This window comes from Thunnus thynnus, chromosome 1 (genome assembly GCF_963924715.1).
Source record: "Thunnus thynnus chromosome 1, fThuThy2.1, whole genome shotgun sequence".
NCBI lineage: Eukaryota > Metazoa > Chordata > Actinopteri > Scombriformes > Scombridae > Thunnus > Thunnus thynnus.
In genome coordinates, this window is record NC_089517.1 from 17,136,786 (window position 1) to 17,154,384 (window position 17,599).

General features: G+C 39.5%; 1 protein-coding gene across 2 annotated transcripts; it reads right to left on the minus strand.

Moving 5' to 3' along the window:
• Positions 1 to 461: 461 nt before the first annotated feature.
• On the minus strand, positions 462 to 16,180 carry gas2b (growth arrest-specific 2b). Of its 2 annotated transcripts, none has more exons than XM_067587452.1 (9): positions 16,085 to 16,180; positions 15,290 to 15,463; positions 11,680 to 11,916; positions 10,615 to 10,724; positions 9,776 to 9,917; positions 7,996 to 8,059; positions 6,655 to 7,231; positions 6,444 to 6,551; positions 462 to 1,168 (listed from the first exon to the last, which is right to left on the minus strand). In XM_067587452.1, the coding sequence occupies exons 3-9, from the start codon at positions 11,885 to 11,887 to the stop codon at positions 965 to 967; spliced, it is 1,413 nt and encodes a 470-aa protein (XP_067443553.1). In that variant the 5' UTR covers positions 11,888 to 11,916; positions 15,290 to 15,463; positions 16,085 to 16,180; the 3' UTR covers positions 462 to 964. The 2 variants fall into 2 exon arrangements, with proteins under 2 accessions (XP_067443553.1, XP_067443561.1); XM_067587460.1 differs by having other exon boundaries at positions 15,243 to 15,463.
• Between the last annotated feature and the right edge of the window lie 1,419 nt (positions 16,181 to 17,599).

The window sequence follows — 17,599 nt, forward strand, 5'->3', positions numbered from 1 at the left end:
CTAATGTTCCTTTTTTTAAAGCTTGAAAATTTTAATCTATGACTCTCCTTACCTGGCTGATGAAGCAAATGTGTGTGTTTTTGTACCTGTGGGGATGAGGTAGTTTGTGGACTGCATATGTCCAGTCCAAGATGAATATTTACAAGACTTGAGAATTATGATTATAACAGCAGTGTGAGGAGCACCCTCCTCCAGAGAGGCTTGGAGGCGAGGCTTGGCCTTTTGTCACTTAGGACATGGTGCCATCTAGAGGGAGGATTTGATGTTATGTGTCTTTGCCTTTTTAGGACTGAGGTGATAAACGTACTGCTACAAGCCTATAATGTACAAGTGAATAAGGAACAGGAAATACAAGTGGTTTTTGCATCTATCATGTATTACAGAATAAAATATAAATGACAAATTATGATGTAAACAAAATATTAGACGCTGTAATTTAAGATAGATTTGCTCTCAAACAGTTTGTTGAAACAATAAACTTTATTTTAAACAGAAATCCAAACAGATTTTATCCAGTAAAATAAAGAAACATTACTGCATACATGTAAAATCTTTAAAACAGCACTACTCAGTTTGCCACTATAAGACTTGATCATTCAAAATACAAAAGCTCAAACATGCAAATTCAAACTACTGTGATACATGAACACATAGACCTATCTTTACTAACACTACTATAAGAGGACAAATGAAATAGTATAATTTAACTCAAAAGACATGATTGTGTACTACACAAAACTGTAATCTATAGCTTCACTGACAGGTTGTTGTATGATTCGTTCAGGCAGCAGGCAGGTAATATCCAGAGTGATATCTCAGCTTTTAAATAAAAAAAAATCTGATTTGCTCTTAAACTTGAGATAAAATGGATTTGAAGTACATGTTAAATCAGTGACCTTGTATAGTTTAGTTTAATTGAGTGAGTGTTCACTGCTGCTGCCCAGAGCCAGAAACAAAAGTGAGTCTACTTCTTGCCACGGTAATGGGCGCCGACCACCATGTAGCTGTCAGGTGAGATGTTCAAACTGGGCGGCTTCGCTTTGTCTCGACAGACCCTGACCTCAGACCTGCCAACTGGTCCTCTGCAGGGGTCATGTTTCTGCAGGTAACTTATGAAGGTCTCCCAGCCTCCACCTACGCGAACCATCACGTGACGCTCATTCAGCATCTGCACAAGGTGACATGAAAAAGTCGAGTAGGGAATGCTGGAAAATAAAGTGTGCATACATTTTCTGGCTGACTTATTGCCAGGATGTTTATGAATTCTCAATTATATGAAAAGCAGTGCTGAGGAGAGCAACCCCCCTCCCCTTCCATACACACACACACACACACACACACACACACCAATCTAATATGTACAAGCTTCTCCTGCATGTGTAGCTCTGGCTATGAAAGGCAAATGATCTCTCGGATAGCTTTGTCAAAATCTCATTAAACCAAATGAAACAACACCTCGTGGCACCAGCTGAGCACACACCGAGGACTAATCCACACATGAGCATGCGTGCGCACACACACGTAGTGACGCACAAAGGCACACCCACACGCATCCACACACAAACCACCTAATAAGCACTATTTTAAATTAAATAACAACTGTATATCCAGTCTATCTGACAACAGTAAAGTAGAGGTCAGTTGTATCTGAATCAACACATCCTTCACAGACAGCCGTCCTTACAGCTGAAAACCAACTGCTGCCATGGCAACTACTGCCACAATATAAAGCCAGAAAAAAAAAAAAAATGAAAGGAGAGATTGAGATGAGTTCAGTGCAGAACCGCAACTCCCAGTAGACATTAACATTCCCAGGAGGCCTTGCAAAGCCATTCATTGTCCTGTCAGCACTGGCCCACCCCCCTCTTGCCTTATCGCCAATAAACCCTTCATTAAGGAGCCATTAAGAATGTGATAAAACAAGCAGATCTGCTCCTCTTATGTAGGGAGATGTGTGTCACAGGTATGAGATGAAAAATCAATGGCACATGCACGCACAGACACACACAGACACACACACACACACACACACACACACACACACACAGGGCAGGCGACACAAGCAGCCATGGTGGAAAGCCCAGACGTGGTCTGTCTCAGCTGTCAGCCTGCAGATTAAAATGTTGAGGTTGACAGAGGTCAAGTCTGACATCCTAAATAAACCATTTTCCTGTCAGATGTGGAGTGAATGTAACTTTGACGGGTCTTCATTCTCAAAAATTCAGTCATTATCCTAACTGTGCTTTCCAAGGAAATTAATATGTTATGACATAATCTACATGTAATTCAACAGGATTTTTTTTTTTCAATATTTACTGTCCCCTTTTTCTCTTTTTTACACAAGTTGGCACAAATGTTGTAAGTATTAACTGTAATGTTTAAATTAAATTGCTTAATTCTGTTAATCTGTCACTTGCGTGTTATCTAGATTTATATATGTGTTGGTTTGCTTGACCATTAATGTTTCTTGTTCTCAGGTCTCTGTTTTTATATTTGATTTGACATCCACTATTTTAAACATAAGAGCAATTTTAAAGTAGAAACATGTGGGTCCAACTCAGATATCATACTGATCATTTAGTAAAAAAACCGACTTGCATCTTCCTGGACTGTGATATTCTACACAAGCTCCCTTTTTCAGACAGACTGCTTTATTTCTGTCTCTACAACCAGCCCCTCCCCCCCTACAGGTCTCCATACAAAGTGTGCTACGTCTGCATCCCATAAACCACCGTCTGGATTCCCCTGTGTCCTCCCTGGCAGCTCCATTGATTCCCTCTCTCCTTTCCTACTGAAAGATGCATGAGTGTACCCAGGGACGAGGAGTCATTTAAACAGCCACCAGTAGGAGTCAGGCTTTAGCCATTTCCGCTGCTTTTGATTTTTTTTTTTTTTTTTTAAGTACAGTGAGCTTTTCTAAAATATACAGTAAAGAAACAAACCCAGCAGCATTACAGGATATAGTATATGACCTGATGTAGGCACATGCGCTTAATACGCTACATCATGTTCTCTTTGATCCCCTCACATCACTTTATTAGTCTGTGGAAAAACATGCAATTTCTGAACGTTACAGTTCTGTTTTTAAAACCTTTTTCTTGCCTGTTTAAGTTTTTTGTGTGGAGTTTTTCATTACTGAATTAAAGGTATAAGGATAAAGATAGATGAAGCCGTATGTTGTACAGATTCTAAAGACCTTTAAGCCAAATTCTTAATTTTGGGCTATATAAATAAAATTGACTTGATTTATTTTAAAGGATGAGGATCAAGATTTTTAGTAGCTGTGTGGCAGGGATGATAATTCAGTTTGTTAGTCCACCACTTTGGTCCAGACTGAAATATCTCAACTCTTGGATGAATTTCCACTCTTTCCTTATGCACCAACGTTCAGGTTCCCCATGTGATTTACCCCGATTACTTTGGTGATCCCCTGAGTTTTCCTCCAGTGCCACCATGAGGTTATTAGCAAATGTTAGCATGCTAAAACGCTAAACTAAGATGGTGAACATAGTAGAAACACTTGCTAAACATGCTGATGTAAGCATTTAGCCCAAAGCGCCACTTTGTGTAAGTACATCCTCAAAGAGCAGCTAGCATGGCTGTACTCTTCGTCTTGTTCATTAATACTTTACAGAGGTTTCAGCCTAATGATTAAAATCACATCCGCCCTCTAGAACATCAGCTGATTAACTAATGATTGAAAGTCAGTAACAGTCACTTCTGTGTAGTATTGTTGCTACCTCCCCAGTAAGGTCAGAGGTCAGAGTCACCTACGTCAAAGACCTTTGAGCTTCTATGGAGTCAATGTCTTGCTCAAGGACACTTGAGTTGGGAGGATGATGAAGAGTTTTTCTGCCAAAATGCTCAACTGAATGCGTGGAAAAAAAAGTCACCATCCTCATTTTGGTGATTTTGCTCAGCTACAAATGGAGCTCAAAAGCAAGATGTCTTCTTTTTATTTTTTAGGCTTATCTTTTATGTAGATAACATGATAAACAAAGAATAGCTGTGGCCTGATATTGTGAGGTGTCTGAATATCTTTCCTCCCAATGACACAGTCAGACAGTGTCCCTGCTACAAAGCTGAAGGAGAGCCTAATTGAGAAGAAAGAAGAAAGAGAAGAAAGAAAAGCCTTCCTCTATTTTAACACCAAAGAATGGCGGAGCACTTCAGGGCCACCGTGATTGAATAGTCTCCAGAGGGAATAGAGAGGGGGGGGTAGAAAGTTTACACGTGAGGAGAGGCAGTCATGCTCAGCCGCTCATTAACAAGCTGTCTGATTAAACCCCTCGCTAATGACTGTCTCGGTAATCAATAGTATCTGCTCTTTAAAAAGGTCTGCACGCATTGAATGGCGTACTCTCCTAGGAGCAGCACGGGGGTTATCATGGTATATGGTAATTGAGGTTTATGGCGTGTTTCCCTCCACACGTGCAGGCAGCTGTGAGCTTCAAGGTAATGGATGGAGTCAGGGTCGATGGGCTGCAGCGCTCTATTCACACAGACAAGGTGTTTGTGTTGTCAGCGGCTGGGAGAAAAGGAAAGGGAGCAGTGCAAGTAGTGTCTACAAACTAGTAATTACGGCTGAAAACTGACAGATGTACACGGTTACGGCATCATCTTTGCAAGGCTGCACAGAGAAAGTGAGCACAAAGGGTCAACAGTAGATATACTTTAGGAAAATACATCCTTGAAATATTGAAATATAAAATCTTTTCCTCTACATTTAATTTGCTTAATATTATGTATTCTGTGGACTCTGCCATTAAGCAATAACTCACTCTGGTTATCGCATCTTTATTGCTTCAGTTTTGTTTGATGTGGTGTTCAGAAATGTGCTCCCGTGTTACTGGCAGGTCTGCTGCGGAAAAACAGGTGTTCTCTGACTTGAAGGGGGAGTGAAAACTATGTTGTCTGTCAGCCAGTCAAAATGTAGCTGTAACTCTGTTGTGAGGAAACTGACACTGACAGCATTGATTACCAGTTGAGAGAGTGTTAGGTCAATGGGGTTTTCAATAAGATTAACAAAGCATTAAATGGGTTTCAACAAGTGACCAATTAGCCACCGAAGCTGTGATACACCTCTGTGTTTAATGTAGGAAGTTGCAAACTGTGAGATCATATTCACTCAATCTGTGTCAAGATGATTTCACAGAAAGCATTTCAGCTCCAAAAGTGAGTCTTTTCCTTATAATACAGTGTTGAAAGATATATTATTTTCAGTTTTACAGCATGTTTTTATAGATTTATACAATAAACCTTACACACTGTAACTGAAATAAATGAAATAACACTGAGAATTATACTGTATGTGGACTAAACATACATTGAAGCCATTACATTTTTTTTATGGATACAGACAGACACTGCAGTAAATCCCTCCGCTTAAATGCATAACCCTCCCCACCTGGATGGACATGGACTCCCGAGTGGGCTGCCATTTGAACTGCGCACCGTGGCCATATCTTTGCAAAATCAACCTGAAAGAGACGTGTTTGTTTTTCCTTCAGGTCTGAACTCTTTGCTGAAGGTCTGTGTACTGAATAAAATCATTGTCAACTCGGTCTTATCCTGACCATTGGTTGCCAAGCAACCCTGCCTCCCAGAAGGCCGTTCCTCGAGCCTTTGTACGGAGGTATACGGGTGGTGCACGACTCAGGGAAGCTGAAAGGCTCCAACGTCTCCATCCCAAATGATTGAAAATCAGTCGCTCTGACGTACTGTACTTGTTGCTGACTCAATTGTTGATTATAAACCTGAAGGCTTCATATCATGTGTTATAGCATCTTCTGTATACGATGCATCCTCATTGGGTGAACCATAAGATCTGGTTTATAATCCAGTATCCAGTTATAATTGCACACATTAGTTCTACATTAATTTTACTTTTAATTACTGTAGCTTTAATTTACTCATTTTTCTACCTTTTTGAAACTGGTGGAGGAGGTGGGAACTAACTCTGTCTTCTTAGAAATTATGTTCATATACTACCAATTTATTTTGCAAAATGTCTTTTTTATGGGAAACATAATTGCTGCCTGATTTATGTTCGCCTGTGATGATTTTTCCAGTGTAGACGGCACTATATTTTCATGGTTTCAGCTGAATGTTAATACAGTAAACTTGTCCTGTCTCATGCCTCAAGTCCACAGTGAAAGAGACTTTAATACTGAACCAAGACCACAATCATTCCTTAACCTTAACTAAGTGCTTTGAGTGCCTAAAAAGAACCATAAACAAGTTAATCATGCTTTAGTTGCTACGAGCGGAAATTGTAGGAAAATTAAATTAGATACGCTGTCAGTGAACAATTTGCAAATACATTCAGTATATTTTGCTTGGCAGATACATTAATACACAATGTTTCCTTATTATGTTGCTGTTGCATATTACATAAATGTAATTTATAGGAGACGAGTTAAGCTAGAACATACATTACTCACCCGTATATACAGAACTTTATCACCGACACGGTAACAGCCTTTAGGCTGCTTTTCGACGGGGAACCTGGTGGGACAGCTGCAAGGTGGATTTTCAATAATGTTTCTCACCTGAAACAGGTTAGACAGAGAGAGGGAGTACAAACATACAGTATACACCTTTAACACTGGAAAACTTAACTATGATTAATTTCACTGGAGATAAAGTACGTACAATATCATCCAAAATGCTGTTGGTGCCTGTGCTCTTTCGTCTTGTGGATTTGCTGGAGTGACGGGTCAGAGCTGCAGGTTGAGAGGGGGTGGGAGGTGTAGCTTTGGGAGTGTGGTTGGTTAATGTGGTGGAGGAGACTTTGGGAGTGGAAGGTGCTGACAGTGGAGTTGATGCAGATGTGTTAGTGGTGCAGGATGAAGAAAACAAAGGTGTTTGTGTTGACGTTGTGGTTGTGCAGGAGTTAGAGGCTGAGAGGGAGGGCTGGGGAGGGGATAAACATGTAGGCACTGGGTTTGTTGTGGCTGATGGAAGATCAGAGGCGAGGGAGGCAGTAAGGGGTTCAGACAGACAGGTTGTGCTTGGAGTGAGGGGTGCTGGTGGAGGAGGAGGAGGAGGAGGAGGAGGAGGAGGTGGAGGAGGAGAGGGGGCTGGAGGCAGGAATGATTGTGATGGTGAACACAGCGATGGAAGAGCAAAAAAAGAGAGGGGTAGGGGGGATGATGGAGATAAGCACCCTGCCTCCTCCCTTTCTATTTCTCTCTCCAACTTCACTAGCCCTGGAGGCTCCACTCCATACCTGAGAGAGGGACGGGTATGATAAAAATATATCAGCAATTGTAGTACGATATTGATTCCCAACCAGGGGTTGAAATAGTAAGCTAAAGGTAATGAATAAATGGTTGAAATAGTTAGCTAAAAATAATGGTAATGGTAAATAATAAACAGTTTTGAAACAGTTGCTAGCTAAAAGTAAAATCCAAAGTTAACTAAAAATTGTGAATAAACAGTTGAAATAGTTAGAAAAGTAATTAATGGATAAACAGTTGAAATAATAAGTAATGGATAAATAGTCAAATCATCGAGCTGCCTCTTCAGGTGTTAGTGGCATGTAAATTTGGCCAAACCAACATTGGCAGTTCAATTGAATGAACATTTTTTAACAATATGAACTTTTATACAATTAACAGCATTAAACAACATCAAGTTTAAAATGTATTCAAATGAACACATTTGGAACATGGGTGGTGTCAGTGAAGGGGAACTTGAGTTCATCTGTAGGGGGCCGTGGGGCTACGTAATAGAAAACAATCACTGAACCACTGGCGTAGAAAACTGCTGCTTAACTGTTCTGTATTGGGCTAAATGTTTAAGCATGTTGCATCTCTGGCCATTAAGTAGTTTGTCTTAATCAGCAGATGGAAGACACTTTCTTTAACATGATGATTGCATTGTAAAATGTCAACCCTCTGAGAAAAGTGCAGCAGTTTTCTTCTCAAGGTGAGTCAGCTTTGATTTATTTTTGAGAACCTGCCTTGGGTGGGACAGATCTTTTCTAGTTACCTGGCTGCAATCCGCCCCAGGTCCATCAGGCAAAGGCACACCTCCCGAGGTTGCTTGTGGAGGACTTCATACAGCACATGTATAAAGCACAAACAGAGAGGGGTGGAGGGATAGAAAATAAAAAGTCACTCTCTGAAAGGAAAGATATTTCCGGAGATAAAACTCCCATCTGTGTCAAAAGAAAACACGAGCTGCAGTCTGAACAGAGAGGGATTATTTCAGTAGGTACTCCGTCTCTATTGTGCATCTCTATCTTTGAAGAGGAGCTGGAATTCCTGTGGGCTTTGGATGTGCAGCTGAGGGCATGAGGGCATGAAAGCTTCTTCTCCTGCCTCCAGTCCACTATCTATACATTAAAAAGGGGGCCCTGTGCACTCTGTTTGGACCAGAAACGTCCTGGTTAGTTCATTTGTGAAGATGTGGGTTGGTTAAGCATGCATAAAAGTATGTAAAACTACAATATGTGGCACACAAACTTGAGCAAGAGAGAGCGTAGCTTAAAGACAACATAAAAAGTAATAATCAGATGATGTCACTATTACTAATGGGTGTTTTATCCTCATTCACCTGTATTTGATATCCATCATTACATCATGGCTGCAGCAAGAAAAGGAAACAGGAGAAAAGAGAATAAACATATGTACCTTCATGTCACTGAGGCAGTAAAGTGAAGCCTGTCAAAGCACAGCAACTTTACTCTCCACGTCACTCAATTAGTCAAGTGAAGTAGGTTAGACTGCCTGCGGGGGGGGGGGAGGACTTATTGTTGGTGAGGATTAACCTGCACATTATCACTCTCACGCATCTGCTGCCATGCATAGACATGCCCAAGTGAGAAGATGTTCATAGAGAAGTGTATTACAGATGTTACAGAACCAAGGTAGCATGTTAACTGCAAGCTGTATTAATGAGAAATGATACAAGGAGTCTGACTCAGCACGATCATTAATAATCGAATCGAATAATCATTTTAGTAATTACTTAAGGAAAAATGCCAAGCATTTGCTGGTTGCAGCTTCTCAGATGTGATAATTTGATACTTTTATGTGTCATACATGATCATAAACTGAATGTCTTTGGATCAGATAAAACAAGACATCATCTTGGGCTTTAAGAAATTATAATAGGCCTTTTTTTTTTACTGTTTTCTGACATTTTATTGACAAAATAATTAATTGAGAAAAAAATCCACAGATTAATCAATAATGAAAATAACTGTTTGTTGCAGCCCTAATTCTGATTGTTATTGAGTTATTAGAGTTTTGGAGGTATGACAGCATGCAAATCACCAGTTTCAGTACTTGATTTTGAAGTAAAGTGAACCATATAAACACCACATATTTGACACTAATTACCAGCCCCAAGCATTAATAATGAATGTTGTTATTTTTATATATTAGATTATTTTGTATGTATAAGAAATGATGCATAATCAATCATTTTTGAGAAATAAGCCCAACAATGTGAGATTTCATATTATGCTTTATCACATCTACTTAGACTTTGCCAGAGGGTCAGAAGTAAAAAACAAGAGGAGATGAAGAGGATAATTTGTCACTAACAGTGCTGCAGTAGTTGAATGGGATGATTATAGAGGAAATATAAGAGAAATAATGTTCTCACACAACAAATAGACACAATACAGTTCTTGCTATTTGATTTCTATGTTTAAGATTTTAATTTAATTAATAACAAACCACATGTGCGTGTCATTATTGACTTCTGGCCTTTATTCGTAAGATAACAGTCCTTAACAGTGCAGTCTCCGGTCTAAACTCACCCAAATCCTCTGACTCAAAAAGGTAAGCCTCATCAACGCCAATCTTTCGACACCAGTAGAGAAAGTTGGCAGTGTTGTCTCTGGCGAAAAATGATCCAGAAGTTGCATCAGCTCGCCACTGGATCACTCTTCTTATGAAGGGCTGTACTCATATTCAACACACACACACACATACACACAAACACACATACAAACAGACACACAGAAGGAAGAGGAAACATCTCTTATTTCGATTAATGCTGGTTCACGTGGTAAAAACAGTCAACTTGTGTGTCATAAACAGTGTTTGAATATGAATACAGTGGTGGATACACGACATTTACTCCTTCTCGTCCCTTTTGCCAATTTCTCTGTGTGTACAGAGGACAAATCAGGATCTTGTCAAAACATAACCTACGGTAACAGGGTGAGGCTCAGTTCTATGAAACATACAAGTTACTGCCAGTGCCGACCACAGACCTGACCTGGTTTTGTGATCTAATCCTCCTTCAGGTTCTGTGGGTTTTATTACATTTTATGTGAGCATATTTCTATCAAGCATTTATCCTGCAGTTCACAGATTCTCGAGAACTGGGCCAAACCAAAAATCTGTTGAGACGCAACTTACATTATCATCAGATCCTGTGTGCAGCTTAATTTCAACTCATCTGCCTTATTATGGCTTCTACAGGTTTGAAGAGTCAGTACACAGCAGAATAAAAGTGCAGATTAATTTGGTATGTTGGTAAAATGTGTTTGAATTCATTAGTTCACTGTTCTTATTGTTTTTTTTGTTGAATGGAAATGAGTGTGTGGTTGTGTGTTACTGCAGTTGCGTGCATGTGTTTGTGTCGCAGCACCTTTCCGTTGTTGACGTGGATCATCTTCTCCTGGAGCAGCTGTGCCAGCTGGCAGAGGAGAACGCCGTTATCCAACCTCTCCATCAGACTATCAGCTGTGAGGTCCTCACCTGAGAATGACACACAGGTACTCTAAATTATATACAGCAAGTTATCTGTATAACTTAAGGTTTGCACTTTTAGCAGACAAATTCCCAAAGGAGTAGATCAGTTTGAAGATAATTTCATCCTGATGTTGCAATATTTTCCTGTAGATCAGGTTGGTTTTGTCGCTGAAGAAAAAGAAAAAAGAAGAAGAAAGGTTCTCATAAGGCAATGAAATCTCTGAATATAGTAATAGATAATAAAGAGGAAAAATATGGTGAAAATGGAAAAGAGCTTGTGATTATCAGAAGTCTCATCATCACAACACTGGAACTACAGATTGAGGTTTAAAGGTTTTTTTTAATACTCCAGTTCACCCGGACTTTTCCTGTATTAATTTTTAAACCAATTATCAGCTGCTTTTTAACTCTCTGAACTCCAGAGAGTTAAAGGTTTATTCAGGTTTATTAAATTGCTCCTAACACATCCAAATTGGTACTAACTTGATCCCTTTTCTCCAAACCTATCACACCCCCCAGCCCACAAGCTGTTTTGACTTTTTTTTTTGGTAGTAAAAACTTGAAACAGTCAGAAACTCATCATGTTGGAGTCTTGTCACTTTCAAGACTCCCTTCAACAGGTTGTGGCATGTGCAGAGCCTTTATGTTTTCCCTCACAATGCAGTAAAGTGGGAAGAAACATCCCCTTCCTCTAGCACAGGACCCTTCATGGAGAGGTATTTCAAGGATTTGGGATAATAAGTAGGTTAATGTGTCTCTGGGTTTAATGTGAATGCAGCTGTTTCACCTATTTTTTAAAACAAAAGGCCCAGTTCATGTGTTACACTTAAACTTAGAATTCACATTCTTTCTGATAATTTTGAGGCACAAATTCGAAACACAATAGTGGGTGTTTTGTGAAAGTAAAGAAGTGATTCCAGTTTTCAATTTTAGTTTTTGAGTTATAGGACGACTGTCTCACCCAAGAGGGTGTTGAGCCAGAAAGCCAGGTCTTCTTTCATGGGCAGCAGGCTGGCGTCATGGCGGTAGGGAAGCCACTGGTTGTACTCCTGAGGACTGGTGAGGCCTGGACCAGAGTGTCTGTACTTTTGGCCAAGAACACAATTCATCCCCAACCCTGTCAGGGGACTTTCAACACTGATGTTCATCACTTCCACTTCAGTGTTCATACTTCAGCTCCGGTTGTCTTTGAAGGACCCTGTTGCAACAAAAAATAGAAATATTTGTTTAGTTTGTTTTAGATAGATCATACTCTTGTCACGATTTGGTTTTGACATTTTTGCATTTGTCTCTAAGTCCAGGAGATTTTAAGGTAGTGGAGATGCCAGCTATGGTTATCTAGGTTTTCCATGCTTGTGTAATTTGTTTTATATTGTTTTATATATGTAATCTTAATGTAATATATTTGTTATGTATGATCTTTACTTGTTTTTAAGCACATTGAGTTTACGCTTGCCATATGAAAATAAATAAATTTGACATGACGACAGTATGCAAGTTTGTTTTTCACTGCATTTTTGCAAAATACAACATTAAGACATAGAACATACAAAATTGAAACAACAAATGTTCTTTATATGTAAATATTGGAGTGCTCTCCACCAATAGTGTCAACATATACAGGTGGGAGCAAGGAAAAATAATAGAAATTGAAATAAACAAAAATGAAATAAAGCAACAAAAAAAATACAAATTTGTCTTTTAATTCGCAGTTACATTGGGAGGGATAGGCTTTTTGTACTGTAGAAATGCAATGTAATGAGTTACTGGTTGGAAAAAAAGGGCTGATCACCTTAGGCAAAAAATTAGGCAATAAATAATTAAAACATAATGGTTTTGGGAGTACAGTGCAAAGGGTTCCTTGGAGTGAAACCAGAACTGTCCTGCACATATACAAAAACAACAATACATGTTGAAACTAATTTTACACACAGAGGCTTCCATGCATAGACCTCACAACCGAGAAATACACACAATCATTAATCAAAGAGATTAAACTGACTGACTGCGGGCTGAGGTTTAATAAGGTGTACAGCTACAACCCTGAGCCAGTCTCCTGGTTCTGCTGCATGGCTCATTTGTCCTGTTCTCAGAGCAGTCTCCATCATAAAGCTCAGCCCCATGCAGAGACATGCTCTGACTGCCAGTAATACTCACTGCCAATCAGCTGGAATTAAGACAACAACACATGCACTGGGTCAGTGGGTCTACTCATATACAGCAGACAGGTTTGTGCTAGATGACCGTCTTTAAAGTTTCAGTGAAGTAAAAACACAATCATCAGAGACTTTATCTTGAGCAGAATAATAAGGTGGAAGCACACCTGGAGGGCAGATGTTTGAGACCCAGACAGGCAGCATCACATCTGGCTTTTTGAGCTTCTTTATAGTGTTTACCACCTGCGTTTTTGCCTTAAAGTACCTATAGATTGGTGGTGCAGAGCATCATTACAAGTTCAAGTGCAGTTTGTCGTAAAGTTGTCTTACATCAGCAAAAAGTTGATGACAAAGTAACACAGTAAGTAGGGCAAATGGGAGCAAACAGCAGTGAATTCTGTACACACAGTACGTGCATGTAGTACAGGTATGCAAGCTCAAATGAATGACACACAGGGATAAATGTGAGGATGTTGTGGACATATGGTCAGGAGTGAACGTGGTGAAAAGGGTCTTTTGTGAACACATCATGCAGACTTGGGACAGACCAAGTATATGGGAAGGGGTCTGCCTGCCAAGTTTGAGGCCGGTTTACAGGTTGACCAGCAGGGCATGAGAGCCTCTGTCTCTAACAAAACATCCAGGTGCAATATTCACACCTCTGCTACAGGATGGCTCTGCTGGGAAGAGAAGGCAAAGGTCACCTACTGGCCTAGCTCTAAGACACTAGCAGCCTTTATACTCCTGCAGAGCTGAGGGTCCATGTCTGTAAACACGCCACACACACACACACACACACACACTCACAGGCCCGTGCATGTATCCATGTTTCTATTCCACCTCATTTAGTTTGCGCAACCTTTAATATTTCTAAGTAAGATGTGCTTTGGTGGTATTTTACAGCCTTTAATTGTGTTCTCAATAAAAGCGATCATCTTCACAGTCTAACCGTCTGTTAGGGGGAAACAGTTACAATTACACACCAGCCGAAGCTGAAAGCTGAAAAATGTGCACAAAATGAGGGATCTGAGCTGAAGCAGTGGCTTAAATTCCTGAACATGTACTGCGTGTAAGATGAAAGAGTGATTTGCATGTGATTTGTATGTGGTTTTTTGTATGGCTAATAATGATTTCTCCAGAGAATGAAAGCCTGTGTCCTATAAATAACTGGCTCCACAACTAGTTAAAAAACTCCTGCTTCCTTATGTGACAAACAAGTTTGTCATGTTTACTTTAGAAAATGAGTCTAACCACATTTGTCTCTGAAATAATCATGACTTTGGTCAGAAACCTGTGTTCCACAAACACATTTCAGTAAGTCTGCTGTTACTGTAACCTGTAGGCTTTTCACCCTTGTGTATTCTGTTTTTGTCTTCAAAGTATGTTCAGCATCCATTCTCTGTGTCAACTGTTTGAATAAACCATTCAGAAAATATCAAGATTAATAACTTCAAGCTTTCTACATCAGCTTTGAGTCACTGATCTGTCTCAGGTGTCTGTTGTAGGATCGTAACAGCTTAAAGGATGTAATGTAAAACTAGTGAATGAATAACAGGTAATGAATGGATATAACTGGTGTAGGTGAGATATAGGTTTCAGCTATAGCTGTGCTCTCAGCCCATGGCTTTGCTTCAGCTGCTCCCAGTCTAAATAAACCTCATATCAACACAGAATGGAAAGGTCTATTGCCTGCTGCTGTTTATGCACCCTGAAAAGTAAAGAGTCGCCGTCCAGCTTCAGTAAAACACAATAATATAAAAGTTTGGCACTGAGATTTTTTTTTTTAATCTTCCATTGACTGTTTTAGGGTAAAAATCAAATAAACACTGAGCACCTCAAAGCAGGCTATTCAGTGAGTGAGTTCAGACACTAAAGATATCGATATACAGAGCACCTTACTGAAATACTCACTTTAAAAACTTACAAACATATATTTTCATCTTTTATGGTTGTGATGTAACATTTAGCAGGCAAAACACACATTATTGACTGCTAGATCCCAATATAAAATACATAAACTGACCAACTTCAAGCTGATCAGATTTTGGATATTTTAAATGTCTAAGTTTGAATTCTTAAATGACTTTTTCCCTCCTGTCATAAACAAAGATAATAACGTTTAATATTCATAACAAAAAAAAGTGTATTTACGGTTACTGACCTACTTTCAAACACTATACATAATGAAAAGACTGTTGTAGAAACACTGAAATAATCAATATTACAATCGGAGATACAATTTCATGATAGCTTTCAGTGTTGTTGTTTTTCCATCATCATCGTCGTCGTCCACATATAGCAACAATATCAACTTTTATTGTAAAAATGTATCATGCAGTGCTGCATAATGTAAATTACAGGTACTTACAAATAGTAACTTCAGCTAGATTCTGCAGAAGTTTCTCTTTTACTCACAGTGTCTTTACTCCCGTCTTTACTTTCCTCTCATTCATTCACACACAGTCACGGCCAGATGTTGAACGCGCCTCCGGTTCCTCACATGTAAATGCACAACAGTGTAACAGAGGGAGTTAAAACAAACTCTCCTGTACACGCCTGCAACAGTGGGGTGTCATCTTACACGAAGTACTGAAGATGACAGATTGAAAAAAAAAAAAAGAAAAGAAGAAACAATCATAATCCCAGCGGTTTGTTCACACGTTTCACGCACGTGTGCACAAAGTTTTGGTAGAAAACTTTATTAACTTTACATATTCTGAGCAAACTTGCCAATAAAACCCTCACAGTCATCCCAAGTTTAAGTTTGCTTCCCTTTGCCGTGACTGCTGATGTCATCAGCTAACCGGATGTAGCATAAATTTGGTTTCCTAGCAACTCAATTCCAATGAAAAGGACGATAGGAACCACAGTGACGTCATACTTGATGAAATGTTAGCACATATCATAAATCTGGTCATTACACTAGTCTATCTTCACTACAGTGGCGTGTGTGGGTAAAAATGAGGTTTAGAATGAAATTTCAATTCTTTGTTAGACCTTTTTTAATTATTATTGACACTCATAGATCTAAATGGGTATGACTGGATCACAAAGGTTCTTAATGTAGGGATTAAAATGCATTAAAGTGCATATTGGGCACATTGTTTAGGAAATGTGTTAGTTAGTGGCATCTAGCAGAACAGACTTAATATTATATATATATTATATATAATATAATATTCTGGTATGTTTTAATTAGTGTATAATCACCTGAAAATAAGAATCCCTGTGTTTTCCTTTATATCTACATAAGGAGCGGGTCCTTCCATAGAGGCCACCATGTTGGACCACCATGTTTTTACAGTAGCCCAGAATGGACAAACCAAACACTGGCTCTAGAGAGGGCCTTTTGCGTGTCATGGTCACCTCAAGTTCTCCTACAAGCTTGGAAGGAGAGGGGGAGGGGGAGGTGTATTCAGTTTGTTGCAATCTGCAACCTCACCACTAGATGCCACTAAATTCTACACATGGCGCTGCAACATGGCGGCCTCCATGGAAGAGGACCTGCTCCCTATGTAGATATAAAGGGCTCATTCTAAACAAAAACACGATGATTCTTATTTTCAGGAGATTATACACTAATTAAAACATATAGTATAATATTTATACTTACTAGCTATGCTAAGTAATTAATATCTTTAATTAAATGTACCAGTACTGCACAGTTAGGCTAGTTTCCTATGTGGAGCAGCTGATATCCTGCTTCATGCATATACATAAATACTACTGCCTGGAATTACTGTATGTTAGTTTTCATTCAACTGAGTAAAGAAGTTTAGCTTCACTCTGTGCTCTGTGATAGGAACTCTCTAGTGGTAAATAATGTACAAATTATCCAGACAAAGTAATGAGACTGTTTTTGCTGCTGTCCAGCTCCATTTCCTATCTGCTTACCTGTTTAACTACTAATACTAACTAATTTTTTTTCATCAAACTACAACACTTTCACAGGCAGCATTTACTCCAAACACAAAAATAAAGACGTAAACACTTTCAGAACCGCCTTGTTACATCAGATTGAGATGAAATTAGTGTTTATCTGTATTTACATCTCTCCTGCTCATTTTTGCTCATTAATATTTTGATATGGTGTGACTGTTAATTACACTTTCTACAAATTATTTTGTAAAGCAGCTTCAGGGCCTCAATCAATCAGGTAGGCAGCCACAAGCTAACCCCAATATGCTTACCTCCTCTTTGTGTGTGTGTGTGTGTGTGTGTGTGTGTGTGTGTGTGTGTGTGTGTGTGTGTGTGTGTGTGCGTGTAGTCTCAGGTGTGGCTGCTGGTTCATTTGCAGCCCCTCCCCAGGGGACAAGTCCCTCATGTCACTACATCTATCAGACACTCCCCTCTTCCTCCCTAAGTACACCTCCTCACTGCCCTCCTACTCATTTGCACTGGTTAGCATTCACCTGACTGTGTGATTTGTTGCGCTGGAGAAGCTTCTGAGACAATAAGCGCCAAACTGAGTCTAAACTGAGTGTGAATCACATCCTGTTTGTGTTATAGAGGCAATGTGCCTTTGAGCAGGTATGCTATAGTGGACATGCTGATGACGTTTTAAAGACCTGTTAAACCAATTTAACGGTGACTCAGAAGCTCCCACAGAGTTAATAAAAGTTCCTCAGCCTCTGGAACACAGTCTGGATTATAAAAGGAAGCCAGACAACCCAGGTACACATGTTTATTTCTTTTCTTTTCACAGGGCCTAACTTAAAGGATAAG